The 25,618-nt window shown below is 39.4% G+C and overlaps 1 protein-coding gene across 1 annotated transcript in view; it reads right to left on the reverse strand.

Annotated features, from left to right (window-relative positions):
• The window catches only part of LOC121954858 (mitogen-activated protein kinase kinase kinase kinase 3-like), a 54,384-nt gene continuing 28,766 nt past the window's right edge, over positions 1–25,618 (reverse strand). The window contains 21 exon segments of the mRNA XM_042502586.2: positions 1–5,132; positions 6,415–6,468; positions 6,606–6,661; positions 6,944–7,014; positions 7,192–7,284; positions 7,383–7,451; positions 7,571–7,742; positions 8,040–8,143; positions 8,493–8,551; positions 8,779–8,896; positions 9,386–9,446; positions 9,651–9,730; positions 9,824–9,908; positions 10,697–10,738; positions 11,530–11,642; positions 14,226–14,613; positions 15,077–15,128; positions 17,659–17,733; positions 19,916–19,954; positions 21,195–21,247; positions 24,071–24,133. Of these exon segments, the coding sequence (XP_042358520.1) occupies positions 5,045–5,132; positions 6,415–6,468; positions 6,606–6,661; positions 6,944–7,014; positions 7,192–7,284; positions 7,383–7,451; positions 7,571–7,742; positions 8,040–8,143; positions 8,493–8,551; positions 8,779–8,896; positions 9,386–9,446; positions 9,651–9,730; positions 9,824–9,908; positions 10,697–10,738; positions 11,530–11,642; positions 14,226–14,613; positions 15,077–15,128; positions 17,659–17,733; positions 19,916–19,954; positions 21,195–21,247; positions 24,071–24,133 (1,935 nt within the window). The 3' untranslated portion in view covers positions 1–5,044.

A 25,618-nucleotide genomic window follows, 5' to 3' on the forward strand; every position in this document is an offset into this window, starting at 1 on the left:
TTTGAGTTCCTTCTTTTTAATGTGTTAACCTGTCATCTCATAAATCTGTTACACTTCTGAAACAAAATATAGGCAATTATACAGTATGTAAAACAAACCCATTTTTATTTTACACTATATACATTTCATAACGTGTGCATTGCATTATGAAAACAAAAGACAAAGGTGATGTAATAGCGACAGAACAGAGGAGACTTGTGTTTTTGTTTTGTTGGGAGGAGACCTGGGCATCAAACTGCGTTTGGAAAATAACTCATCAGTGTTTAATTTGCTTGAAGCACCAGATACTGTAGATAGAAACTCTGAGAGCCAGAAAGAACGAAGTAAATCATCATTATGTCAATTTACTATTCTTTTCTGCTGACTGTCTCATTCAAAAAATCCACATATCTTGTGTCCAAATAATCTTAAAACCATTGCTGTGAATTATTTTCACACATGATTTGAGCCAGGAGAAATTGAAGTCATAAAAACACAAATGGACTTTGAACATTTCAGCACAATGGAGGCCGTGTTGGCACCTGCTTTTGGGGATTATACCCTAGATGAAGCTTGTGTCTATGACAGCACAAATTCTGACACATCATTCAAACTCACACAAACTTTCTTTGTTTTTCTGAAAAGAGGACAGTTTCCAAAAAGTAAAAAATAAAGTTATGAACCCTACAGGGAAAAAAAATAGTATCATATTTTCAGAATTGTTTGTATTGTCTGTTTTCACTAAATCAATACATGACTTTAGATGTGCAGCTTCAGGATGAGCTTTTTCTTAAGTTTCAGATTATTCAAAATAAAATGAAAGCGTAAATAATGCATAAAAAAACAAAAACTGAGTATTTATGAGTTGAGTCTTTCACTTTGTCTTTGTGTGTTCTAGTAACTTAAATTGATTTCTCAACTTCTGATCATTTACATATGTCAACTGAGAGGACAAGGACTTTTAACATGAGTATCGGAGAACATTTTTTGTGTTTCACTAACATTTAATGCTGTTAATGGCTGTCTTTCCAATCGGACATTATGTGTTTTGTTTTTTTTTTTAAGTCTAGGACGAGGTAGACTAAACTTGGCCTGAAAACTGCTCAACATATTTTGATATTCCATTTGCAAATGCAGAAAATATGTTTTTTAACATCAACCAATTCCTAATGCAAAAGAATGCATGGTTTTTAGAAAGAATATGATGTAGTCCCTTCCCTGTAAGGAAGAAATGATTCAATCAAACTGAATAAATTGAATCTAAATGTGAAAAGTGATGAATTAAGCTTAATGACGGACTATGTCGATGTGAAGCTATACTTGGCAGAACTCGCATATTTTTTTGACACTGAAGGAACAAATTTATGCTTTGTTAAATAACCTGATTATGTGACTAAAACTTGGCTGCCGCCCTGAACTTATGACAAGTTTATATTTAGTAATGTTGGCAAGACGCACATGTATTAGCATGATCGTGGCTAAATCGCTTATCTGTGGTTGTGATTCACTTCGATGGCATTTCAAAACATGCTAAATATAACTGGAATAAGCTCTGAAGAACAGTTTCCATCCTGGTTTGAGCAAATATCTTGTGCTAGAAGTGAATCAACTATCAGCTGTGACATTTGTCTCTTTCATGGCTGTTTTGTGGCAAAATTACAGCCACCAGCGTCCTATGAACGACAACACATTTTCCACTCTAAACTTAATATACAGCAAATAAGTGTGCTGCCTTTATGTCTTCTATGATTCATATTGAAGATATTTGTTTTCCAGGTGCAACGCAACACTGTGAGCATTTTGTATGAAAGAGTTATATCCTCTCTACTCTCAACTGGACTATGCTTGTTTTGGCTGTTACACTATAATGGTCCAATAAACCTTCAGGAGCAGGAATCGAGTGAGAGGATCTGTTAATAACGCCATAAAAACAGTGAAAGTGTGTGTCGGGACACTGGTGAGATTCCTGTCACTGAGACACATGCTGCCATGTTGATAAAATGACAAAAAATGATGAGATCACAACTTTCTGTTGGCAGCCCCCCGACATGGTGACATGTGCCTTTTAAAACCACCTTAGTCTTAGTGTCTTTACAGAGCTAAAAAAAAAAACAATCTCACTCTTTAGCCAGCCTTATCAATTTCAAATACTGGAACTGTTGCCAATTCTGTTTAAATTATACATCACATTCTTATAAAACACCACATTTTCCAATAAATTTGGAGATTTCACTGTGACCATAGTGGTAGTAACATTTGTATCAGCATAGCAATTATTTTTTATTGATGTGATCAAATCTCTAAATACTGTGTGTAAAGAGCAGCTCATTAACTTTTTGTAATTGTGGAATTTTTGCTCTTGCAGCCGATTTGTTGTCCCTCTATGGAGAAAATAAAGAAATTAATGAAAAACAGAAAAAGACCCACTTGCTGAAGTGAACCCAAGTGTCTCAGCTCTGTAAGATTTCAGTTGCAGCGATGGTGTCTCAGTACAATTTGGCTAAACTAGTGTTAACGTCCTCTGTAGCGACCTCTAGTGTCACAGCTTGTAAAGACTGGTAGTGTACTGCCACATGTAGACTCTCCTACAAACCACACCGTGCACATCTACATGCATGTAGTGATCTCTTATACAGATGTCGTCCTTTAAAGGAGTCACAGCGATCAAGGCCGAAGTTTAAAAATTTGAATAAAAGGCTTAAAACTTTTGGAAATACACAGAAGTTTCCCATTTGTTTTGGAGGCTTGTTAGACAAGAAGCAGGCTAAGAGTGGAAGTTTGGCTTTGTCTCTTTATTTAACTGTGGACAGTAGATGCATTTAATTTGGCCTGAATTTAACTGTGTTCTATCTTGATAGATCTTTTTCAAGTTGAATTTTAAAATATTTTTTGTGTTTGTTTCATCCTCTTTGGGGTACCAAATGGGAGGGGTTTAATACCAAAAATTGCTAAAAAAAAGTTCTACATAATTTATGGTGTTTCCCACAGATTTAAAGTCTATGTTTGGCAGTGATGGATGTTTGTGTGTGTCTGTGAATGCAGTGCAGGCGAGACACGTTATTAGCTCTTTTTAACCTCAGCAGCAGTTTGAGTCGTGTGGCTGAAAACTGACTGTCGAGATGGATGAGAAGATGAACTGTGACAAAACTGAACTTTTAGACCCAGTGCAACAAACGGTTAAATTTCACATTCGCCACACCTGCCAATTTACTGCTCCATTTGTGCCCAGAGTACGCTCTGCACTCCAACAGTGTGGTGCAATCAATAATGGTGTATATACTTCAATAGGGCTCCTTATGAATGGTTCAGCTCCACCAAAACTATAAAATCAATACGTGGCGGCAGATGTTTTAATCGTGTTGGGCCACCACAAATAATTGAATGTGTGGGAAACTCTGATTTATAGTCAAATATGTCAAACAATTTTAACTATTTTATTGTTTTGCAACAGCTGCTTTTGTGTGGTGCAAACTCCACCCAATCCACAAAATTGGAGGCAAATTTTTACATAAACCGGGTCAATTGAATAAATATATATTTTTTTTTTCCTTCTGTGTAAATCAAGCTTTTTAAAATTGGTTTTTAATATCTTTTGTTTCTCTCTTCAAGTGGCCTCCTCTTGGGAAAACACTGTCACTCGTTAAAGACCAGATCTGTACATAACAGACTTGTATGTGCATATTCTATGGCTACGCAAACACACATACATACACACACACACACACACACACACACCGTGCATACACACAAGGTCATATATTATAATGACATCACATTTGTTTATCAAATACCTTTGTCTCTGTGCAAATTTTAAACACCAGTGGTTCGATAAAAATAAAAAAAGCAACATAAAAAAGCTTTCTGATTAAAACAGCGTTGAAATAAAATAAAGGGTGGATGTCAAAACAGAAGAATAAAATTAAAATTAGCAGATTTTGCAACGGGTGGCCCTGCTTGTTGCTATGGTACAAACGAGCAGGAAGTTTCCATGGTGACGCATGCAAAATGAAAATGACCAATCGTCGCTGCATCTCGTGTTCGCTCAGCTCCATCCTGAGCTCCAGATTATTCGAGTAATATCGGATTGCTAAAGCTGTCCACCTGAGGAGACTGCGGGGCTCTTTGCTTCCCAAATCTCATCACCTGAACAGGGAACCAGGAAGTGAATTTACTGCCCCGTCTGTCCTCCGCGCCTGTCTGTCTCTCTCTGTTCGTCTCCACAGTTGTACAGAGCAACTATACACACGCCTATCTACATGACCAGTCTTTTTAGTGTTCGTCTCTGTCAAAAAAATACTACATTTATATTTACAACAATTAAATAGAGGTCAATTAAGCACTTGTGTGGTGTGGTGACGGGTATTTGACGCTAGCAGAGGTGGCGAAGCTTTTTAGTCTGTTTTCTTTTTTTTTTTTTGTCCTTTTATAAAAAAAGAAAAAAACAAATAAAACAGGAAAGCCATCCTGGTTGTTAAAGTTACATCATGCCACAATAAATAAAGGTGTTTAAAAAAAAGAGAGGAAAGAGGAAGAGGGAGACAGAGTGGAGGACGATGAAAGGTTTTTTGTGCAAGATGGCTTTTCTGTGAAGCTTTAGCGCAAGTAGCAGTAGTAGTAATATGTGTAGAACTAGTAGTAGAAGTAGTGTTCAGACTTCTGTGCGGTTTTTCCCAGTGTGCAGTATGCAGGGAAAGGTGGGATGGTGTCAGGGAGGATTCTGGGTTGAAGTCGCTTGACTACGGTGCAGATTCCCGCCGCCTATCTCAACCCAAACTGGCCTCAGACCAGCAGTTTTTAACCCCTGCTCTTTCGGAAACAGCTCCACAACCTGCTGCTCTACTACGACACGCTTAACTAATACACATGTAACACTGCGGTGCGTTTTTAAAGCAACTGGGAATCCACATCTGCACCCATGAACGGCTTGTCTCCCAGTTACACAGGAGGGTGGGTTAGCGGTAAAGTTGGGGCTGAGTGTGTCTCCCGGTCGCTCACTCCCTTGTTTGCATTAGTGGTAGGCTGTTTAGAGAGTGTTTTTATGTGCGTGTGTGTGTTTGTGTGTGTCTCAGTAGCTGTTTTCGTGGCCTGCCAGGATGTAGAGGTTGCTGTGGGCTGTAGGGTTGTCTGTTGGCCTGCTCTCCAGCACCACCACCCTGCAAGACAAACACAGCCAAAAACACAAGCACACAGAACATCTAGATTAGTTTTTTTTTTTTTTTTTTTAAAAAAGCTTCAAAAAAACCTGCATTATTCAGTCTTTATTTCATCTTTACCCAGCCTGCTTCTGGCACAAATAAACACAACACTGAGTAAAATAAAGTATGACGACATAGTAAAGACCCAGGATTTATTGCAGCAATGTTACAGACAGCCAGCAACCCACACAGGATATGGTCCAAGCCTGTAAAAGCCCTGTTATTTGGAAAAAGGCAGCAGAGGGAGATGACTTGCTCCAAGAGTAAACCCTTCACAAAGTGCACTCTGTTTACCCTGCGGAAAACTGTGAGAAAGCTGTTAATGCTGTTTTAAGAGGGACCCAAAGGCTCACACATTCACACATCATAACTCAGAGGGACTCAGCTGCTCAGTAACGACACAATAAACACCAAATGAATATGACTTTAAGTAATAATCCCCCCCAAATTGGCAAATTATATATTAAATACTCACCCCATGTCACCTTGACATAAAAAAGAAAGCTTTCTCACATGCCTGAGCAGGGAGCAGGCAGGTTATTGGTGAACTGAAGTAATGGGGGCCACGATAAAAACTACATCAAAACTTCTGTTTGTAAACTCTTACAAAACTCATCCAACAGAATCCAAGACTCATTTATCCAGTGGTGTGTTCAGTACTTCCCTAACACATGCATTTTTCCTAAAACCTTAGTATTGCATGCACAGGCAAGCAAGTGGGTTTCCACTTTAGCGTTTTTGAGGAAATGCATGTGTTTGGTAAACATCCAGGATATGACTGGGTTAGTAAGACTTGGACTACACTTCACGAGTTGTGTAAAAGTTTGTAAATGGATGTTCTGAAATAGTTTTTCTATTTTCAAATGAAGTTGTCTATGACTTCAACACATGAAGACTTTTCTCTGTTTTGGATGCTTCATTTACTATTGAGGCATGCGGCATTATTCACAAATGTAATATAACAAGCGGTGAGAAATTGGATATAAACTGACATTTTGGGGGAGAAATAGTCCCTTAAGATCTGGTGTTTGCATGCAGCATCACACCAGACAAAGATGAATTTGGTGTCTATGTTGTCATGACTTAACAGCTTAAATCCCCCGAACTTTGCTGAATTTCTTCAGACTCCTCTCATACAGTCCTTAAGCTCCTGATCATCTGACGTCAAGCAGACCTCAACAGTCCCAACAGAAAGAGGCAGCGTTCTGAGCTGACAGGGGCCAGCGAGCAGTGAGTGTACCTGGGCCGAGTGTGGCCTCCGTTCTCGATCTCTGGATCTCTACAGTCAGCACGTCTTCAGTGAGAAGACATCAGAGAGGATGTTAAAAAAGACCTAAATGTGTGTGTGTGTGTGTGTGTGTGTGTGTGTGTGTGTGTGTGTGTGTGTGTGTGTGTTATGTTTATGAAGTGAGGAGGTGAGTGTGTTCTCACCTGTCTGATCCCAGTAGTCTGAAGATGCGTGTGCTGTCGGAGATCTCCTGGGTGATCTGATAAATATATGAGGAAGAGAAAAAATAAACACAGAGACCCAAAGTCAAGGTCAGATATCGTCTGAAAAATAAAATAAAACACTCCAGTCATCTACTTACACTTTAGGAATTCATCTGCTACAACAGCAGTAATCAAAATCCTATTATATTCTACGATTAAATAACATCGTGCCATGCTGCCGGAGGTGAACCTCATTACACACTCTGAAGATTCCTGCTACTGTGCATTTTCTTCCTAAACAGGCAAACACACACAGAGACATGCAGGATCGATCTCACCTCATTGGTCTTGAAACTGCGTCCCTGCATGCCGTGCCTCCAGAAAGCCAGGACACTGTCTTGGAGACAAACTGCAAAAGAAACAGAAGATATAAGATTGTATAAATCCATGAGAAAATAAGCATGTAAAGTCAAGTAAAAAGTATAACTCGTTCTTTCAGTTCGTAAAAGACATTTTGGTCTTCATATTTATGTCATGAGTTGATTTTTTGCAACTGAAAATATACAAGTGTGGCTTTTTTCTTTACCTGTGGATTCGATCTGGAAGTTGAAGGTGAGTTCTGCTGACAACTTCCTGCTGGATTTCAACCTGCCCTGGAGGTTCACTATCTTTATACACCCTGCAGAGAGAGAAGGAGAGACGGGGAAGAGTAAGAGCTGAGTAAAAAAGTGCACTGTGGAGATTCCCGATGTTTAAAATTGTATGTGTGTTACTCACGGTCGAGGCAGACTAGGATGGTGTCTCTCTCTAGCTGCGTGACGTGGATCACACACGTCTGCGGTGTGTCTGCAGAGAGAAAGATTCGGGCAGTTATTTTGGCGTCCGTCTGTAACATCTCAAAACAAATCAAGTGCTGTTAGATTGACACTGACATGCAGTAGCAGAAAGGCTCAGGCTGTACTCACCGGCTTCTGTGAACCAGGAGGAGGTAGAGTTGGGGTTGACGGTGCCGAACCGAACCACCTGGTTGAGCTCGGTGCCTTTACTGACGGCAACGCAGATCAGAGGGTAGGTCTGCTCCGGGACCACCAACATCTCAAAGACCTCCAACGGACACGGCAACGGGAAGTCAATGTTCTGTCGAAAATACGAAGAGATGGCAGGTAAGAAAGAGAAGATAGGACACTGGACTACTGTTGTCTGACAAAGAAAGACAGTAATGCTGATGCAGTCGCTGAGTAACATATTTAAAGACATTGCAATCATTTTAAAACTTAAATTCAAACATTTTCAAATGTTAAAACATTACAAGCATTAGAACTTAGAAAACGTGTTACATGTTTTTAGTCTTCAAGATTTTGGAGTTTTGTAATAAAACGAGTTACAAGAGGAGGACAGAAAATACAGATGAGGTTTCAAAGAGCAAAAAGTGACCTTGATGAGCATGAACTTCTGCATGGACTCCACCCACTCCAACAGCATGACACTAGACTGAAAGGCTCCACACAGGTACTTATGGCCTGTGTACGGGTTACGAACTGCAGGGAAACGACACCAGTGATCATTGACTTTGAATTTTCTATCTCGGTAACCTTTGTATCTTAAACTCACAATTACCTGTGAAATGTTCTGTGGTTTTTACAGTGCTGCCTCACACTGTTAATTTTAATTACTTACTGATGAGACTCATGAAGTGCTAACAGTAAAATTCTACATACTTTACATTTCTATCAAAATAACACAATGCAGCTTCTTCTATGGTTTGTATGAAGTTGACTGCAACAGGCCCGATTTCAAGACAGTTAAACAAAGTCAGTCCTAAACTTCCAGATGTGCAGAGTCAATCCAGTAACAAAACATATAAAAACCTCCTTCACGAAAACTCACCTACGCAGCACTTTTGGCACCCTTTAGTGTCTGGAATTTTATTGGACACCGCAAACTTCCTGTAAACAGACAAAGAAAAAAATCAGAGTCACTTCAAACAGGCTTTTTTGCAGGTGGTTCAAATTAACATGATTGTGCTGTTTTTGCATTAAAAGCTATTTAAATTTTCGCTGACCAAAGACAGATCAGTAAAGAGGAGTGAAATATTACAATGCTGTTGATAAAAGGAAATAAACTTTGATTGTTTATATGACTGATAGGTTTGACCTCATTTTTGGAGAGTTACCTGGGAATCATCTTATCAGGCAGCTTGTGTGTGGGAATGGCTACTGGTAACTTCTGTAACTGTCTGGCCTGTTCAAACAGGCCGGTCAGACTGTGGGAGTACAGCTGAGAGGCTTTTCCTGCAACAAAACAAAACACAATAAGACAGGAGAAGAGAAGAAACCTAAAGTAACGAGGTGAATAATGTCATGCACACATATATAAACCGCTTCCTCCTCTGATGCCTGTTCCCAGTTTTTTTTTGGCTCATCTTGCATTTTTTTTTACTGTTTATTGTAGGTAGTTTTGTTATTTTAATGTAATGTGTCCACTTGTAATGTATTGTCAGTTAACTCTTTGTGTGATGCCCTGTGGACTGTTCTATGACCTGTCTGTGTAGATGTTTTTTTGGGGTACCTGCCTTAGGACTACAGATGAAATTTAGCAATTGCACTAATTCTAAATAAATAATAATAAATAAATAATAAACTGAATTAATAAAAATAAATCATGTTAAATTTGGATAAATATCTAAACTGGCAATATAAAATCTAATATAAAAACAATATGAAACTATTTATAAAGCCAACTCCAAAACAATTCCATCACACAGACGTGTTATAGCTCACCGGATATGGAAAGAAGACAATTGTTCATGACATATAGCCAGGTACATCGCCGAGGAAACAGCTGCAGAGGTAGAGAGAGAACGGAGATGCAGCAAGTGAGCACCATAACACAACTAACTTGAATAATTGGATTTCTTAATTACTTTTTTAAACAAAAATTCATCGTACAATCTATGAGAACCACCGAATTGAATCATTATTTAGGAGTTTCTATTTATATAAAGTATGTTGCTGATATCTTAAAATGCATCATCTCCAGTCTTACCTGTTCCATCGAGGTCTCGTGCAGCTCATTAAGGTTTAATGTGTAGATTCCCTCTTCAGCTCCGAATATTAAATACTGGTCTGAAACACACGCAGAATCAAGCAGCACATTAGACAACATGAACAGAGTCGGGGCGGTTCAGTTCCGGATGTAACTGTGTCTGTATTGGTTACCTCTGGTGTCGGGGTTGATCCAGGAGGTGGCACAGTGGATCTTTAAAGGACAGCCGTTAAACACTTTGGAGAAACATGCACCCATCTGCCAATCGAAGAAGGAGACAAATTATGACTTCTACAAATTATCTGACAATTCTGCAGATTATGGTGCTTGAATGGGTTGAGTTTTTCCTCTGAGCGCTTCTTTGAACACCTCATTGAGCTAAATATTGATATCCCATCCCAAAGTTGTTAACAGTTTTCAGGAGTTAGTTCAGTTCAACCCTTTAAAACCTGGATCGACATCACTTTTCTTGTGTTGCTTTCAGACGCCTTTTACAAGTATTTGATTTCTTTCAAAAACATTTGAAACAAAGGCAATGAGAAACTTCATAAGAAATGCCCCACAAAGGGAAGAAAGAAAGAAAAAAAGGTGAGGAAAAGTACATTTTAAGCTAATTATTATAATTTCAATTATATTACAGGATTATTATAATTTAGGCACTTTTTCATATCCTTTATTAAAATGTGTGTTTTTTATTTAAACTTGTATTTATTTTTTAAATCAAATTTTTACTAGATTTCAAGTAATTTTCTTGTAATTTTAAAAGTTAAAAGTTCTTCCAAATTTTTGTTGCTTATTGCCTTCTTCCCATGTTTTTAAAGAAAGTAAGCCAATTTGTTCATGTCTCAAAGAGTTAAATACCTGAGTGGCTTGCTGAAGACTAAACCAACTGAAAAATAAAATGTGATGCAACAAAGATATGTAGCATGTGGTTAAATATGACGGTGTATCCTTATAACCTATATCCTATATAAACTGTCCCATATCAAAATGTCTGCTTCTATGTATAATACCACTCACAATAACAGAAAGAGACTGATACTTACGTGGACTTTGGGTGTAGGGGGGAGGCCGTTACTGATTGGCTTCTAGGAGAGACAGAAAAACGCACACAGTCAGCAAAGGATTCTTAATTACAATAAGCTGTTTGTTAATCTTATATGAGGAAAAAAAAATAAAGCTGATACAAAGATACACCACCTTGGTTTTGTTACTGCACCAACAATTCCTACAGATGGTTAAAATTTCCTTTAAACTCTGTGTTTTGAAACAAGTTTTGAGTTTCAAAACATAACAGTGAACTGCAGACACTGTTTTTCTGATGCCTAATTTATACTTCTGCAGAAACGCTCACGCAGAGCTGCAGAGACGGTTTGTGGGTCTCGCAGAGAGCTAAAGAGAAGTATCGCACAGCTCCGGAAAAATGTGCGCAGCAGGCATCGCAGACGCCACAAAAGTTTGACTGGACATCAGACCTGGAAGTTGAGATTTTCATACAGCTCAGGTCGCAACACACGTGTGAAATAACACGCGACCTCAACCTCCCTTGGTAGTACGCATACCTGGTGTGCACAACAGGTGCCTGCACCAGCCCACACAAAGCCGCACAAGAAAACATAAGGTTTAAATCCTATATCCCGCCCATTCTTTGCAAAGGAACCCAGAGCGACCACCAGGACTCACTGGTGCAAAGAAAAGGATGTGACGCCTCACTGACTTTCCACCCACAAAACACAGCCTATGGCGTTAGACAGAGTGCCTGACGTTCTCTCGTCTGTGCCAGAGCATTATGTTTCTTATTAACTTTTTTCAATAGGTGCACTAATGGCTAATTCAGCGAAAACATCCAAGTATTGGACACAGATGCAGTTCTGCTTACCGGAACGTCCTTCTTGTCTTTCCGTATGGGGACACTGGGTGGCATGGTGGACTGTCTGTCTGCTGGACTCTCCCTCTCTCCACCACCATGTGGCGCTGTGTTCAGTCCATTCCCTACAACAACAGAAACATAACTCAAAGTTTGACGAGACTGGGAGTTAATATGTGTGTTTTAGGCACAGTGAGAGCGAGCGTGTGAAAATGCAGCTGCGTGTTTGAGCAAAATAACTGAATGAAGAAAAAAAACAGATTCAGCTGCAAAAACAATGAAACTTTCTCATACATACAATCAGTTTAAATGCATGTTTAAAAGTACAATCTTGAGTGCAGCACTGAGGACACAGAGGAGTTAAACGGTAACAAACAAACTACTGGGAGCAGAGAGGGAGGGAAGGAGGGAGCAGACTAGCAGGAAGAACACAGAGGATCAAATATAGTCGTGAGCGAAGGAAGGTGTTAATGCATCACATACAACCTGCTGGACAGTCGTCAATATTGGTTAATTATGGCTGTTAGATTTGTCTTCTCTACCACTCTAATACTCTGGCCAAAAACTAACAAATCTGGCCGAAATACCATAGCAAAATAATAATAAAAATAAAACAGACTTTGTTTGTGGCAGCTATAAACAAAAACATTTCCTGTCATGGCTGGAGAACAACCCTCGCACCCATACGCAGACCCACAGAGCGACTCCTCCACTGTGGGCATGATGAAGCCTTAAATAACCATTCCAGCATAACTGTATATTTCTAATCTTTATTTTCCATCTATTTAGTTTAAATGATGATTTTTCACATTTTCTACAGTTATCCAGATTTCCCAATCTGTTTTCTATTATATGTGATTCAACTCCAAACACCACAGTTAACATCTCCAGGGAGAACGTTGGCTCCAAAATGTTTTCTAAAATGTCATAACCAAGAAAACAGAGTTTCCCCCATAAATACAGATCTGTCTACAAACAGCCAACTTGGTGTAATAGAAACCACCTTCTCTTAATCTGAAGGAGTAAACAGGTAAACCACATTTACAAAATTGTGCTGATTATTTAGTTTTGAGATTATCGCTGGAATGAAAGGAAGATTTTACAGAATCGTGCCGTTAACAAAGCGCACTTTTCCTTCACTGGAAGTGCTGAAATTATATGAACTAAAATTTATTGATGTACGCTGATCAGATGTACAGTAAGGGGGTGCAGGGAATATTCAAAATACACCAATCATATTAGATATTTTTTAAGAGGGCATTCTTTCAGAAGTATCCTTATTAAATTGGAATTTAATTTGGTTTGTTTTGGTTCTGGTGTTTCTGTTCAGCTTCCATCTCTGATGTCATGGTCTGTTATTGTAATTTGCCTCAAGATTAAATGTAATTGTTCAAAATGTGGCTTGATATAAGTGTTTCCCGTAATGGTCCTTAAAAGGGAACATCACTTAATTGAAGAAATCCAATATAGTATTTCCAAGAACTAGAAACATTCGATCATTATTTACAAACATGAGTTTCTCTCTTCTCTCTCTCTCTCAAAGCCAGAAACCAGAGAAGTTATGCTGCGTCCCAAACATCACAGTATACTGAAGTACTAAAACACATTAGCCTGGCTATTAGCACATAGGCTTGGGAATGACATGTTCTGATCCATGTATGATGGCGTCTGTTACCTTATGCATAGTTTTGGTTACTATGTGCATGGAGGCGGCCCCGCTGATGGTGCAACTGTCCACGGATTAGCCACAGAAACACTAGTTTTTTCTGTACGTTTGGTGTTGGAAGACGGAAATTTCACCTGGGAAATTCTGACTTTGAGTGGAACGCAGCATTAGTCTCTAACTTATGATGGCATCAAGTGTAAAGTCTGGAGCTGCTGCATAGGCAGTGAATGGGAGTCTTATTTAGAATATTTGATTTCTTATTTACACCTAAATGAGCTTTATTTTATTGTAATGTTCTTGGTTTTGAAACGTAATACGTACCAAAATAATCAGAATATTCCCCTGGCTGCTCTCAGTGTCATCGGGAACATTTTTACCCATTCATTGTCTCTGGAGCTCCTCACTTTAAACCCTGTGACATTAAAAAGTTGAGTTTTGGCACCCTAGTTTTTGGATTTGGGAGAGAGTTGTTCATTTTTACCAATATTTTTTGGACTTTAAATTGAGGAATAACATAGGAATAATGTGTGATTTTATAAAACGGGTGTAGTTCCCCTTTAAGTATGACTAAGTTCAGAAATATTTTATCATTTAAATTTAAAGTGGCTGATAGGAACAGGAAAGACCAAATTTAATCCCATGAGAAGAATCAAAAACAAAACTGAACAGAGCTAAATTCCTGACTTATCCGTGCTATCATTTCATTTTATGCCATGTGATTTGTTAAATCACTGTCGTCAGGACAATGTTTTCTCCTCTTCCTTCTTCCTCCTAGGAAGCGAGGGGGAGTGGTAGCAGACTACTAGCTTTTGATTGATTGGATTAAACAACCAATCAGACTTCACAAAAAAAAGACAAACACTTATATTGAGCAGGAGCTGATGAAAAGCTACAAACAAAAGATTTCAAAGCACTGTTATTAATGGACTCATGGAACAAAGAAATCAGACTACGAGGACTGACTAATGGGAGACCACACAACCAATCGGAGGGGACGACAGGGTCTGCGGACACTACCGATCTACCAAGTGGCTGCTCTTACTCTTATCCTTTTCCTCCTCTTTTTCCTGCTCCTCTTTCACCTCCTTCAGCACCTCCCATGCCTCCTCCAGCTCCTCCTCTGTGTGAGGCGTGTGGAGCCATTCCCAGAAATGCCTAAAGCTCCCATCATCCTCTGGGGCAGAGTTTTCGACGTCCGTGCGCTTCGGGCTCTCGTTACCTAGGCTGCTGCGGCGGTGGGGTGGCAGCTTCGGGGGCGGGGGCCGCGGGGGGACGTTGGAGGCGGGCTTGGCGGGGCTCGGCGTCTCCGGGACTGGACAGCGCTTGATGGTTCCTCCGCCTCCGCCGTCGTCCTCGCTGTGTGATTGGCTATCGTCGTGTTTTTGTTGTTGTTGTTGCTGCTGGGGATGGGACGAGCAGATCGACTTGGGCTGAAAGGAAAAAGAAAAGCACAAACAGTCAGCTCACTGCACCACCTGGTCACATTTTCAACGACATTTAACAAAATAAATTAAAAAAAAAAAACGTAACAAAATATAACTTGAAGTTAAAAATCGATCTTCAAATGACAGATTTCGATTCAGGTGGGCTGGAGAAAAAAAGTGTATGTTGGAAGGCTCTACAGGTAAATTTCTGACATACATGAAAACACTAAAACTGTGTACTCTGTCATAACTGATCCTTATTTGAAGTAAATCGTGTGAGTATTTATGTTTACATTTTGATTTATTTGACTATTTTCTTATTCATGTCTAAAATGTGTACATGTACGTATATGTATGTATAAAAAAAAGGACAACATGCAAGTTCTTATGTTCTGATATACCACGGTGATGTACTGCAGTTGCTATTTTGTTGACAACAAGTTTGAAAAAAAGATTCAGTTGTTCATACCTTGGGAGGAAGCGGAGGTGGGACCTTTGGCCTCATGATAGTGCTTGATTTACTGAAGAATAAGAGGAGGAAATCTGAGATTCTGCTTGTTAAAACACAAAATGATCAAAAATTGCTGTTTATTACAAACAACAGTTGCACTGGAAACAATATACACGTGTAGGCGATGGTTGAACTTGCCATTTTAAAGTAATTTTTGCTTGTTTTAAAGGACAGGATTTCATAAGATCACTTATTTTAATATCCATACTCACAAAACTAAACCTACTTATTATAGATAATATCATTATACCTAAAACCCTTGCTGTCAATTTCTTGTTTTGGATCACATATGAAAAAGTACAATCAGCTGTTAAAATCTAGTTTTCAGATTTCAATAAAAATTATATTGTTTGTGCATCTAGACCAGACTTCGTACATTTTTATAGTATTTTATGGAGTGATCAGATGTTAAAGAAACCCTGAAAATGACAAGTACAACCACAGTCCTACAGTATGTGACACCAGATGATTGCTTTAACAGGTTAACCACTACGTCTAAAGTGAGTCTGGCACACTAGAGATCATTAAAATCAGCTACAGATGGAGCATTAATGTGTAAAGTCTCTGAGATCAGCAGGTGGTGTTGCTTGAAGTACTACATCACTTTCTGCTGGGAATATTATAAATTCAACAACATTTCTAAATTATACGTATTTGTACCCATCTTTGTTAAACAGAATAATAATTTTGATTGCAGAACAGGACTTTATTCTCAGAGACTTTATCCATTTTGCCTTATAGACTAAAAAGACTTATAGACTGCACATGTATCGGGTATCCTGTTAATGACTGACAGACAAAGAACCAATCAGAGCACACGAATCAAAACAGACAGAGGCTTAGGGCCAATCACAGTGAGCACAAATACAGAAACACCAATAACAATGAGGTGAAGTGACGACAGAGTTTACATGCACAAAATATTCAGCTCTTCACTTTTGGAAAAAAATCCTAATTTAAAATTTTAAAACATAATGCTATCATGACCTGCGTCAAATTCAAAATACGGTCTGATGGTTGTAATAGTGGAATATTAGTGTGCATGTAAACATAGTGATTCAGCTGAATAGCAGCCAACAGATACATGAATGCAAAATAATAATATATCGTAAACCTTTTCAGTTAAAAACTGATCAGTAACTGACACCGTTCACATTTTGGGGGCTGGGACAAGTTAAAGTTCCAGTCTGTGATTGAGCATGTTAACGGTAAACACTGAACTGGAAAAGGTGGCATGGTGGCGGGTGGCAAATGACAAAGATCCTCCTTCAGGAGAGCATATGAGGGTGCTGAAGAAAACGCCTACTGGTGCAGAAATAGGGTGGCTGGCAAAAATAGCATCTAGTAAGAAAGCAGGGTGACTTAATACAATCTACAGGCCCTACGCTGCAACAAATAATTAATTTAATTGAATGTTTACCTAAGAGGGACACAGCATATTAATGAACACCAGTATAAAATACAAATGTGAATTTGTCAGTGTTAGCAGGACTGCTTATTTACATCTATAGTCTCTTGTTTTATTTTAGAAGCTACATGTCCTGTATTTGGAGGCAATAATTGTAATTCCTCTTTGATAACTTAAGTTTAATTGGGTGTTATTGAAGACAAACTCTGAGGTGCAGGTTTATACCTCCGATGGTTTGTCCATTTATGAATCCCGCTTCTTTCTATTTTTGCAGTCACTCTGTGTGTGTGTGTGTGTGTACTAAGTACTAGGGCCTTTATGACTGCAGTGGAAAATATACGACTACAATGCTCTGGTTCGCTACAGACATTTGGCTTTTACACAATGAAGGATGAGGCCGGACGCCAGATATACAGTTTTATAGAGGCAGGAGAGGACAGCGTGACACACACACACACACGCACACACACACACACACGCACACACACACACACGCGCACACACACACGCGCACACGCACGCACACAGCAAGGAGGGACACAGATGGCGATGCAAGCGGAGAACAAAACAAGACAAGGCCACGAAGATCAGTTATCTAAGCACGGAAGCTAAACTGAGACCTCATGTTTCATGCATCAAATAACGACCACGAAGAAAATTAAATGATACGACGTGTCAGAATTTCTCATGTAGCTCAGATAACACATAGCTACATAACCTCTTTAATCCTGTGGTGTTTAACCCTTCAGATGGCTAAAATATTCACTGTCCCTGTGTATCTATGGAGGTAAAATGTAGAAATAATTAAAAATTAAAACAGAAATTCAACATAAACAGCCTCCAGGTGAGTTTTTAGGGTTAGGGTTACTGTTAGTAGCTATTAAACTTCACACAAGACACACGTAATGGCAAAGAAAACAGGCTGTAAACGCACACACAAACACAGGTGGCGTATGTGGCGTGATGGTGGGGTGTGCTGCATAGAAATGCGTTGATGAAACTGTGGCAAAGATGGGAAGCCTCCCGCCTCCGCTCTCTCCTCTTCCTCATCCTTCCCTCTGAAAAGACGGGAGGATGGCGGAAAAAAAAGTAGACAGGGAGGGAGAGGCTTCCAGGCTGGGAGAGAACTTACTGAGTGTGAGTTTCATCATCATCTGCACCATCATCATCCTCATCATCATCATCCCCTAAGTGTGCCACATGGCCCCTGGGAGAGGAGGTGAAGATAAGGAGGGGGACGGGGGTAAGAAAGGAGGAGGGATAGAGGAGAACAGAAGTAGAGGGTTGAGGCAGGAGGGTAGGGAGATTAAGGGAGCAAGCAAAGGAGGTAGGAGATGACAACAGGAGGTGGAGAAGGAGGTAGGAGAGGATAGAGGAAGAGGGGAGAGGGGAGGGAGATCTGAGTGAAGCTTGGTCCACAAACTACCTCTAACCCTCGAACCCTGCGCAGATCTGAAAGGACTGAACAGATCCAAACAACACGAACAGAATCCCAAAGCCTCGTCAAAATCAATACATCGATGGATGTCTGATCGTTACAACATCGCAGCAGCCGCAACAACCCGCTGATTACTTTCACAAAAAGACATTTCTAAACGCGACTCTGCTGTTTGAATCTACACAGTCCTTATAGATCTACAAAAACCTCTACACAACCTCTAATGAGTGAATCTATAGCAACTTAACCACAACGTTTATCCTGTAAATTCTCAAATATTCATTTAGCAAGTTATTAGAAACTGGCTTACAGTGGAGACATTCCAATTTTCTTCTTACGTACATTTAATCATGTTTTAGTAAAATACCTCCCTGTTTTCTTGTCTGCTACTGTTTTGTTTTGCTATCGAAATATTCAGCTTTGCAAAAATACTGATCTTGCTCACAAGATAAATGCAGTTGCTTCTATTTTGATGTTCTTTTCAGCTCTTTTTGCGGATGTTTCACAGTAAAAGTCCCCCAGGGAGGGGAGAGATTCTGCATTTTGAACCACTGGAAGGTTTTTTGCATTTGAAAGTGCAGAGGGTTGTGTTTCATTGTAGCTTTACGGAAAGAAATAACGCCTGCACACTTTCTCCATATCACAAAAGTTTAACTGACATGTTTGGATCCAACTTGGATTTTTCATCAGGTCAAAAAATGCTGATTTTTGATGTCCATCACGTCAAAAATTTAGATTTTTGATCTCCATCAGGTCGAGCAGGACCGAAAGGTCTTGATTAAACTTTTCTGGTACGGAGTTATTTTTCTCTCCAAACAAAGAGAAAGAGAACAAAGGAGAGACGTGACAGTACGAGCCATTACTTGATAGATTTTTAGCAAGGTCTTTTTTTTTTGCGAACAGCCTTTTAGTTGTTCATGCCAGCTTATTTTCGAGATGAAGCCATGACTTTAACACTGGCTTTTATTTGAGAATTTACAGTCACAAGGAAGCCTTTCTATGTTGGAATACAGCATCTTTTCTAAATGGACAACTTTTCAAGATTGTTAAATATATGAAAAACATTTATGCCATCCAGATACAACCTCCAGATCCATGCCACGTACAGGATACTAATCTTTAAAGGAATATTTAAAATATTTGCTGTGACATAACAAACAAACAAAAAAAAAGCTAAAAAAAAAAAAAAAAGCCACAGTCGACCTGGCACTTTGTTACACAAAAACAAACCATGAACTGCATTTTTCCCAAGTCTGTAAACTACTGACTGACTGTTTTTTTAAACTAAGACTGAAACAAGATCACTGTTATACTCTACGACTATTTCTGTCCACCAAAGGAGACAGAAGAGACAAAAACTGGAAGCAACTCAAACTAAAAGAAACATTCTAGCGTGAAGCCAAACAAAATACTTTTAATTCAACATTATCTAGATTATATATGTTAAAACATTGATTCATCAGACCTTGTACACAGTGAGGACTTGCAGCGCATTTGTTGTATCAGATTGTCTCATAGAAAGTAGCAAAGCACTTTAATTATCAAGAAAGTCTCCACAGACGCGCCAGTAAAATTGCTAAGGACGCCCACTGCAGCTTCGGCTGGAAAACTTCATACTGTACGTGCGTATGTATGTGTGTGTGTGTGAACGCACACGAGAGTGTGAGTGCGTGTGTATGTGTGTGTGTGTGAGCCATGCTCTGCAAGAAGCCCCTATGAAGCACAGCCGTCTCCTGATGACATCAAAGCGTGAAGCAAGCCGCAGAGGGAAAGTAAAACCAGAAGGTATCCAAAATGCTGAGAGCAGTGACAGCCTGGAGTCATTACGACAGCGTTAGTTGCGTGTGATTGGCCTGATTAGTCCTGCCGTTAACAATGATTGGCTGATGGGTGGGCGTGGTTAGAAAACCAGCAAGTCTAGAGGCCCTGAGTGAATCAGGATATGACTTACCTCTGCTGAAGCTCCTCCTCCACAGATTTGAGAAGACTCCTGTTTGACGGACAAGTAAAAAGAAAAGTACAAATGAGAAAATATGAAAAATATTAAAAAAATATTCTGTTTCATAATAACTTATTTATTAAGGCTGAAAATCTACATGCTTGAAGAATACTCTGCCCTGATCTGAACCTGAGCTTTCTGCTTACAGAGCACACTTGAAAGCTCACACAAACACACAGCTTAAGGAACATCCTCAAGCTGCGATTCTGAATAAATCATCAAACCTGCAGTCTACAGAAAACTCTCTCATGCTGGCTCTCCCTGTTAGTGCACAACCTCCCTCGAGGTTGTGGACTCACTGCAACTGTAGATGAAAGAATTGGAGGCAACTGAGGCATCGGAAAGATAAAGAGATGAAGGTGTAAAACATCATAAAATAAGAAATATCGCCATGCGGTTGTATGGCTCCGTGCACCAGTCAAATTGCAATAAAAGTTTATATCCATGTCTGTGAAAATATGGACGCTTCACACACAGAAGATCTATCCATCAGTTTCGAGCTGGGCACCTGAGATTAGTGTCACCAATTCAATATCTGATCAAATATCTTCCCTTTAGTTCCTGACTTATGATGTTAAGTAATGGCCTGAGAGGTTGCAGAATATTATGAAGTCACAGTTGACCTTTGGATATAAAATGTCAGCACTTTATCGTTCATCCTATATGACATTTATGTGAAATTTAAGCATCTGGATGCTTAAAGGTGGCATGGCCAAAAACATGTTTTATGAGGTCACTGTGACCTTTGACCTTCAACCGCCAGATTCTGATCAGTTGACGTTTGTGTCAAATTTGAAGAAATTCCCTAAAGGTGTTCTTGAGATAATGCATTTACAAGAATGAGATGGAGGAAAGGTCATAGTGACCTTGACCACCAAAATTCAATCAGTTCATCATTGAGTCAGAATAAATGTTCGTGCAAATTTTTAAAAAAATCCCTCAAGGTTTTCTTGAGATATTGCATTCACAAGCATGAGATTGATGAGGTCAAAGAGACTTTGACGTTTAACCATTAAATTCTAATCAGTTCATCCTTAAGACCACTCCAACATTTCTGCCAGATTTGAAGAAATTCTCTCCAGGCATTTGTGAGGTGTCACGTTCACAAGATGCGCCAGATGTACGGATGGACAACCCGAAATCACGAAGCCTCCGGCCTAAGCTATTGCAGGTGTAGAGGCATAAAAAGACAGCAAGAGACAAAAGGATAGCAAGTGAACGTGAGGCTTACTTGTTTCCTCCCAGCAGACTTGGTGAATCATGTCCGTACTCCAACTGCAAGTCCTACAAGACAAACAAATGACATTACTACTGTGACACAACATTTCATAACTGTCTCATTTTAAAATGCTCTAATGCTTTTGATATCTATGAGAAGATCTCGCCCAAGTGACAAAATAAACCACATTGATTACAAGAGTGACTATAACTGAATCCCTGTTCAATAATGAAATTACTGCAGGGCTGCTAATGTAGCAGCCATCGTAACTGCTAGAAATAATATCTCCAATAAAACTGCAGTTTCACTCTAAGTTGAATTCATAACCACATATATGTACACAGTGAGCATATGGCTAACTCTTTGCATAGATATGACTCCTGCTGAGTTCACATTGTGGCCTAAAATCATAATAATAAGATATGAGCCACGACAGAAACTCCTTCTGATGTTCATAGTTTTGAAGTTGAAGTTTGTTGGCATTATCATATGTTTTGAAAGATTTATGACAATGCCAGGTGTGTTCATAAAATAAACACTTTTTCTGCAGTGCAGCACTTGTTCAATTCCCACTTTATCATCATTAGAAGACACAGATAGCAGGTTGACACATGTATAGATACCTGCAGTCATCCTGCACCGTTGTTTTTAATATCTGCTCAGTTGGCACTGCACAAAAGTTGGTTTAAAACCTGTTTTCCTAGACCTTTTTAGCTCGTGGTAAAATGAGGCAACATTTACTTTTCACCTGTCATCACATGTTATAGCCTCTAAGTAGACATGAATTCATTTTTAGCCACATAGAGGTGGAAGAATCAATTGATTCACAAGAAAAGAGCAAAAGTTAAAGAAAGTGAACATTGAAAAAAGAATTGCTGGCGTAAATTTCAGTTTATAATACTGCACAGTGAATTTGCTGATTGTGATCAGGGCTTTTTTAAGTAACCAGCAACCCCTTAAACTAATAGAACCAAGTTAGTCAACGTGCTACTTATTTCTTGAAAGTAACACTTGGTTAAATTGCACAGGAGACATGCAAACACTCGCATCTTAGAGCAGCAGGTCAGGGCAGATAAATAACTTGTGTTTTGGTTTTGGACACCATCACCAAAACTCTTAAAAAATGGATACTGACAGGTGAATTTGCAAAGAACGGATTGCAGTCGCTAATAGCACTATAAATTGTGCATCACTTGCAGCTGCTATCTGCCCCATCTCAAGACTTAATAAACAAAAACATGTTGTGATAATGATGTTAAAGTGTAAACACTGCCATTAAACAGCGGAGTTGCCTTTTGTTGCAACAGACTGCGATTTAAAAAAGTACAAAGTATAAATGTTGCCTTTGCTTCAAGAACACAGTGGGAAGAATAATGGCAAAAAGAAGAAGAGAGCTGACATTTTCAGGCTGCGAGGTGCAGGTCCTGAAGAACTGCCTCCATGATCACTGGAGTCTATGAATGCGCTTCACTTCTCACCAACTCTCTTAAAATGCTGTTAATTTCACTATAACTGAGTGTGGCTGTTAGCACTGATCTTCATGAAATGAACTGTTTCTACAATGTGGCTCATTTGCATAGAAAGGGCCAAATTTTGCACCAACTGTATGCATATTACCTAATTAAAATATGTGCACAGGAACAATGAGATGCTATTTGCTTGGCAGCTCAGTTACGGGTGCATTTCATCTTTTGTGGGTGCTTTGAGAATTACAGTTTCGTTGTCCTATTTGTGCAGATTTCAGACGCAAAAGCCATGCGATACATTTCTGAATTAGTTTGTGAGCATGAGAGCCCCATGCGCACTGCTTCAGCAAAATGTGTGCTTGATAACAGTGATTTAATAAAGTTTTATGCTCCTGCAGCACCTTTTGAAACTAGGTGAGTTTCACACCTCTCTGAATGACAGGAATTAAATCTTGGATTTACATCTATTGCCACAATGTGAATGCAGCATTGTGTCCTTTAAAGATAATGACATTTTACAACAGGCATGCAGAGGGAAACACACATACATACAGACAAACATCATACACCCACCCACACACACACACACACACACACGAAAGAGGCCTCACTGCTCTGGTCAACTACAGGACGCAAGAGGTTAGAGAGCATACAAGCAAGAAAAGAGACAAACATTCTGTAGAGAGAAACAAATATCAAGTACAATACAGCAAACATGGAAATGTGTAGTGTGTATGTTTATAAATTTTGATCTAATAAAATATAAACTTTTGCCAGGAGGAACGCTGGTGTTCAAACCCATGTGTCCTCGCTAACTGTCCTTGAGCAAATGACTGCATCACTAAAAGAGTCTGACCTCCGACCTTCATCTGAGTGTGTGTGTGTTAGTCTGCTGTCATACAAATGTCATATCTACCATAAAAATTTGGATTTGATTGCTAGTATTGTCTGTGAATGTGTGTATTGTACGTATATCTGAAGACAACAAAAAGAACACCAACATCACAAAGAGCCCTTATCACCATAAAAACCACGACACCAGTTAGTGAGGCAAAAGCCAAGGCTGGAACAAGAAGAACAAAATGAGCAGTAACAGATGGACGGACCAGAATAGATGGAACAAAACTGTGAAAGTGAACAGAAATACATGTTGGACATGGAACAGCCAAAACAGCCAGCACTCTGGAAAATAAAAGAGACAGTGAGGGCCCAGAAAGCAACAAAGCCAAAAAGGAAGGACAAGGACTTGCCCTTCAGATTAAGAATGAAAGAGAAATATGAAGAGAGTAAGACGGTGGCATAAAAATAAGGCATAAGGTTAAAGAAATGATTGGAAACAAAAAAAAAAGGCGAATGCACTGTAGGTGGACAGAGGGAGAGGCCGAAAGAGAGAGAGAGAGAGACAGATAGAAGGAGTACTACCAGATTAGATCTCGCTGTATAGTAGAGCTCCTCAACACAGTCCAGATAGGGCTCAGATTCACACTGGTCAGCAAGACAGAGCGAGAGAGACCTCAGTTAATACATTAACCTGGACTGATGGAGGGGACGGGGAGGAACGGAGATGCAAGAGAGAGAGGGTGATGGATGAAAAATGGATTACGGCCAAAATGGGCTCTGAAGTCTGTGGCTCAGCAAGACAGAGAAGGAGGGAGATAATGTAATATTAATCTGAGGAGAGGAGGGGATGAATCGGGGTGTAGACTGAGGGAGGGATGGAGTAAACTGGTGTGGATGGGGGTTAAAAATCAGCAAAACTGAGGAGAGACATTAATAAATGACATTAATATATCATAAATACATGCTACATGAAGCTTAAAAAATATAAAATCAATGTCAATGTCTTTCTGTAGCCTCCAGCAGGGAACAACTGAGACAATAATAGCCTCTGTCCTTTTCCAGTGGTGTTATTGGTAGTATTTCTTTGAATGAAGACCACATGTTACCTTAATCCAGGTTCCAGAGTGTTGCTATGGGTGTGTTTGTTTTTTGTTTGGCATGACACAAGATGTTAAAAATGCTGAAAGCTTATTGACTCCATTGACTCCTGGCACCATTTCTTCTGAGCAAAGATGCTGCTGCTAATTAGTTATTAAGATGTAACATTATTAATAAGGTCATGATTTATTGATTTGAAAATGCTAACATCATAATCTCAAATGGACGGACGTTGGTGGGCTAAAAACCACACTGGTCAGCAAGACAGAGAGACACCCCTGTTATTATATTACTGTCAAGGAGAGGATGGAAATTGAAGGACAAAGATATGAATCAAAGACCTAAACTGGTGACTATGTTTCATCAAATTTATCCAAACTAATGGATAAAGAGATGGAGGGAAACAGGAGAGGAGGAGGCATTTTAAAATTGACATTTTGACTTGAGGGGAGGAGGAAAATAAAAAAGGAATTTGTGGAAAATGTGCAAGTTGCAAAGAAAGGAGAGGAAAGTGAGAGGGAGTGAGGGAGCGGAGGACTTCAACAAGACACTGTGACTGTGCGTGAACCCTGAACCATCCCATTTGTCCACTAACCAACACTTCTTTTAAGGCTTGATGCAAACACATCCCTTACTCCTACCACTTAACCCTTTCATTTTGTGTGTTCATGCCTCGGTGTGTAGAGTGTTCTGATTTTTTGTAAGGACAGAGGGGAGGGGTGAGGGGGCAGGACCACATGGCCCTCCAAAATGAGGTTTTTCAGAGGCAAACTTCAAACTGAGTGTCATGAGAAATCATATGCAAGATGGGGGCACAAGAAACAAAAGAGAACCACAATTATAATAAAGCTCATATCATCTTAGCTTAATGTCGTGTATTTATATGAAGCATAAAAAAGTCAGTATTATGTTGATGTCTCGGTAGCTAACTAGCCAGCAAGATGACAGTAAATTGCTGTGCTGATATGTGCATGAAAATCCACCGTTCATGGTTGAAATTTAACTTAAATTCAGCTGTGAAGTTGATGCATT

The sequence above is a fragment of the Plectropomus leopardus genome, chromosome 13, assembly GCF_026936395.1.
Source record: "Plectropomus leopardus strain MGB_pleo_1.0 chromosome 13, ASM2693639v1, whole genome shotgun sequence".
NCBI lineage: Eukaryota > Metazoa > Chordata > Actinopteri > Perciformes > Serranidae > Plectropomus > Plectropomus leopardus.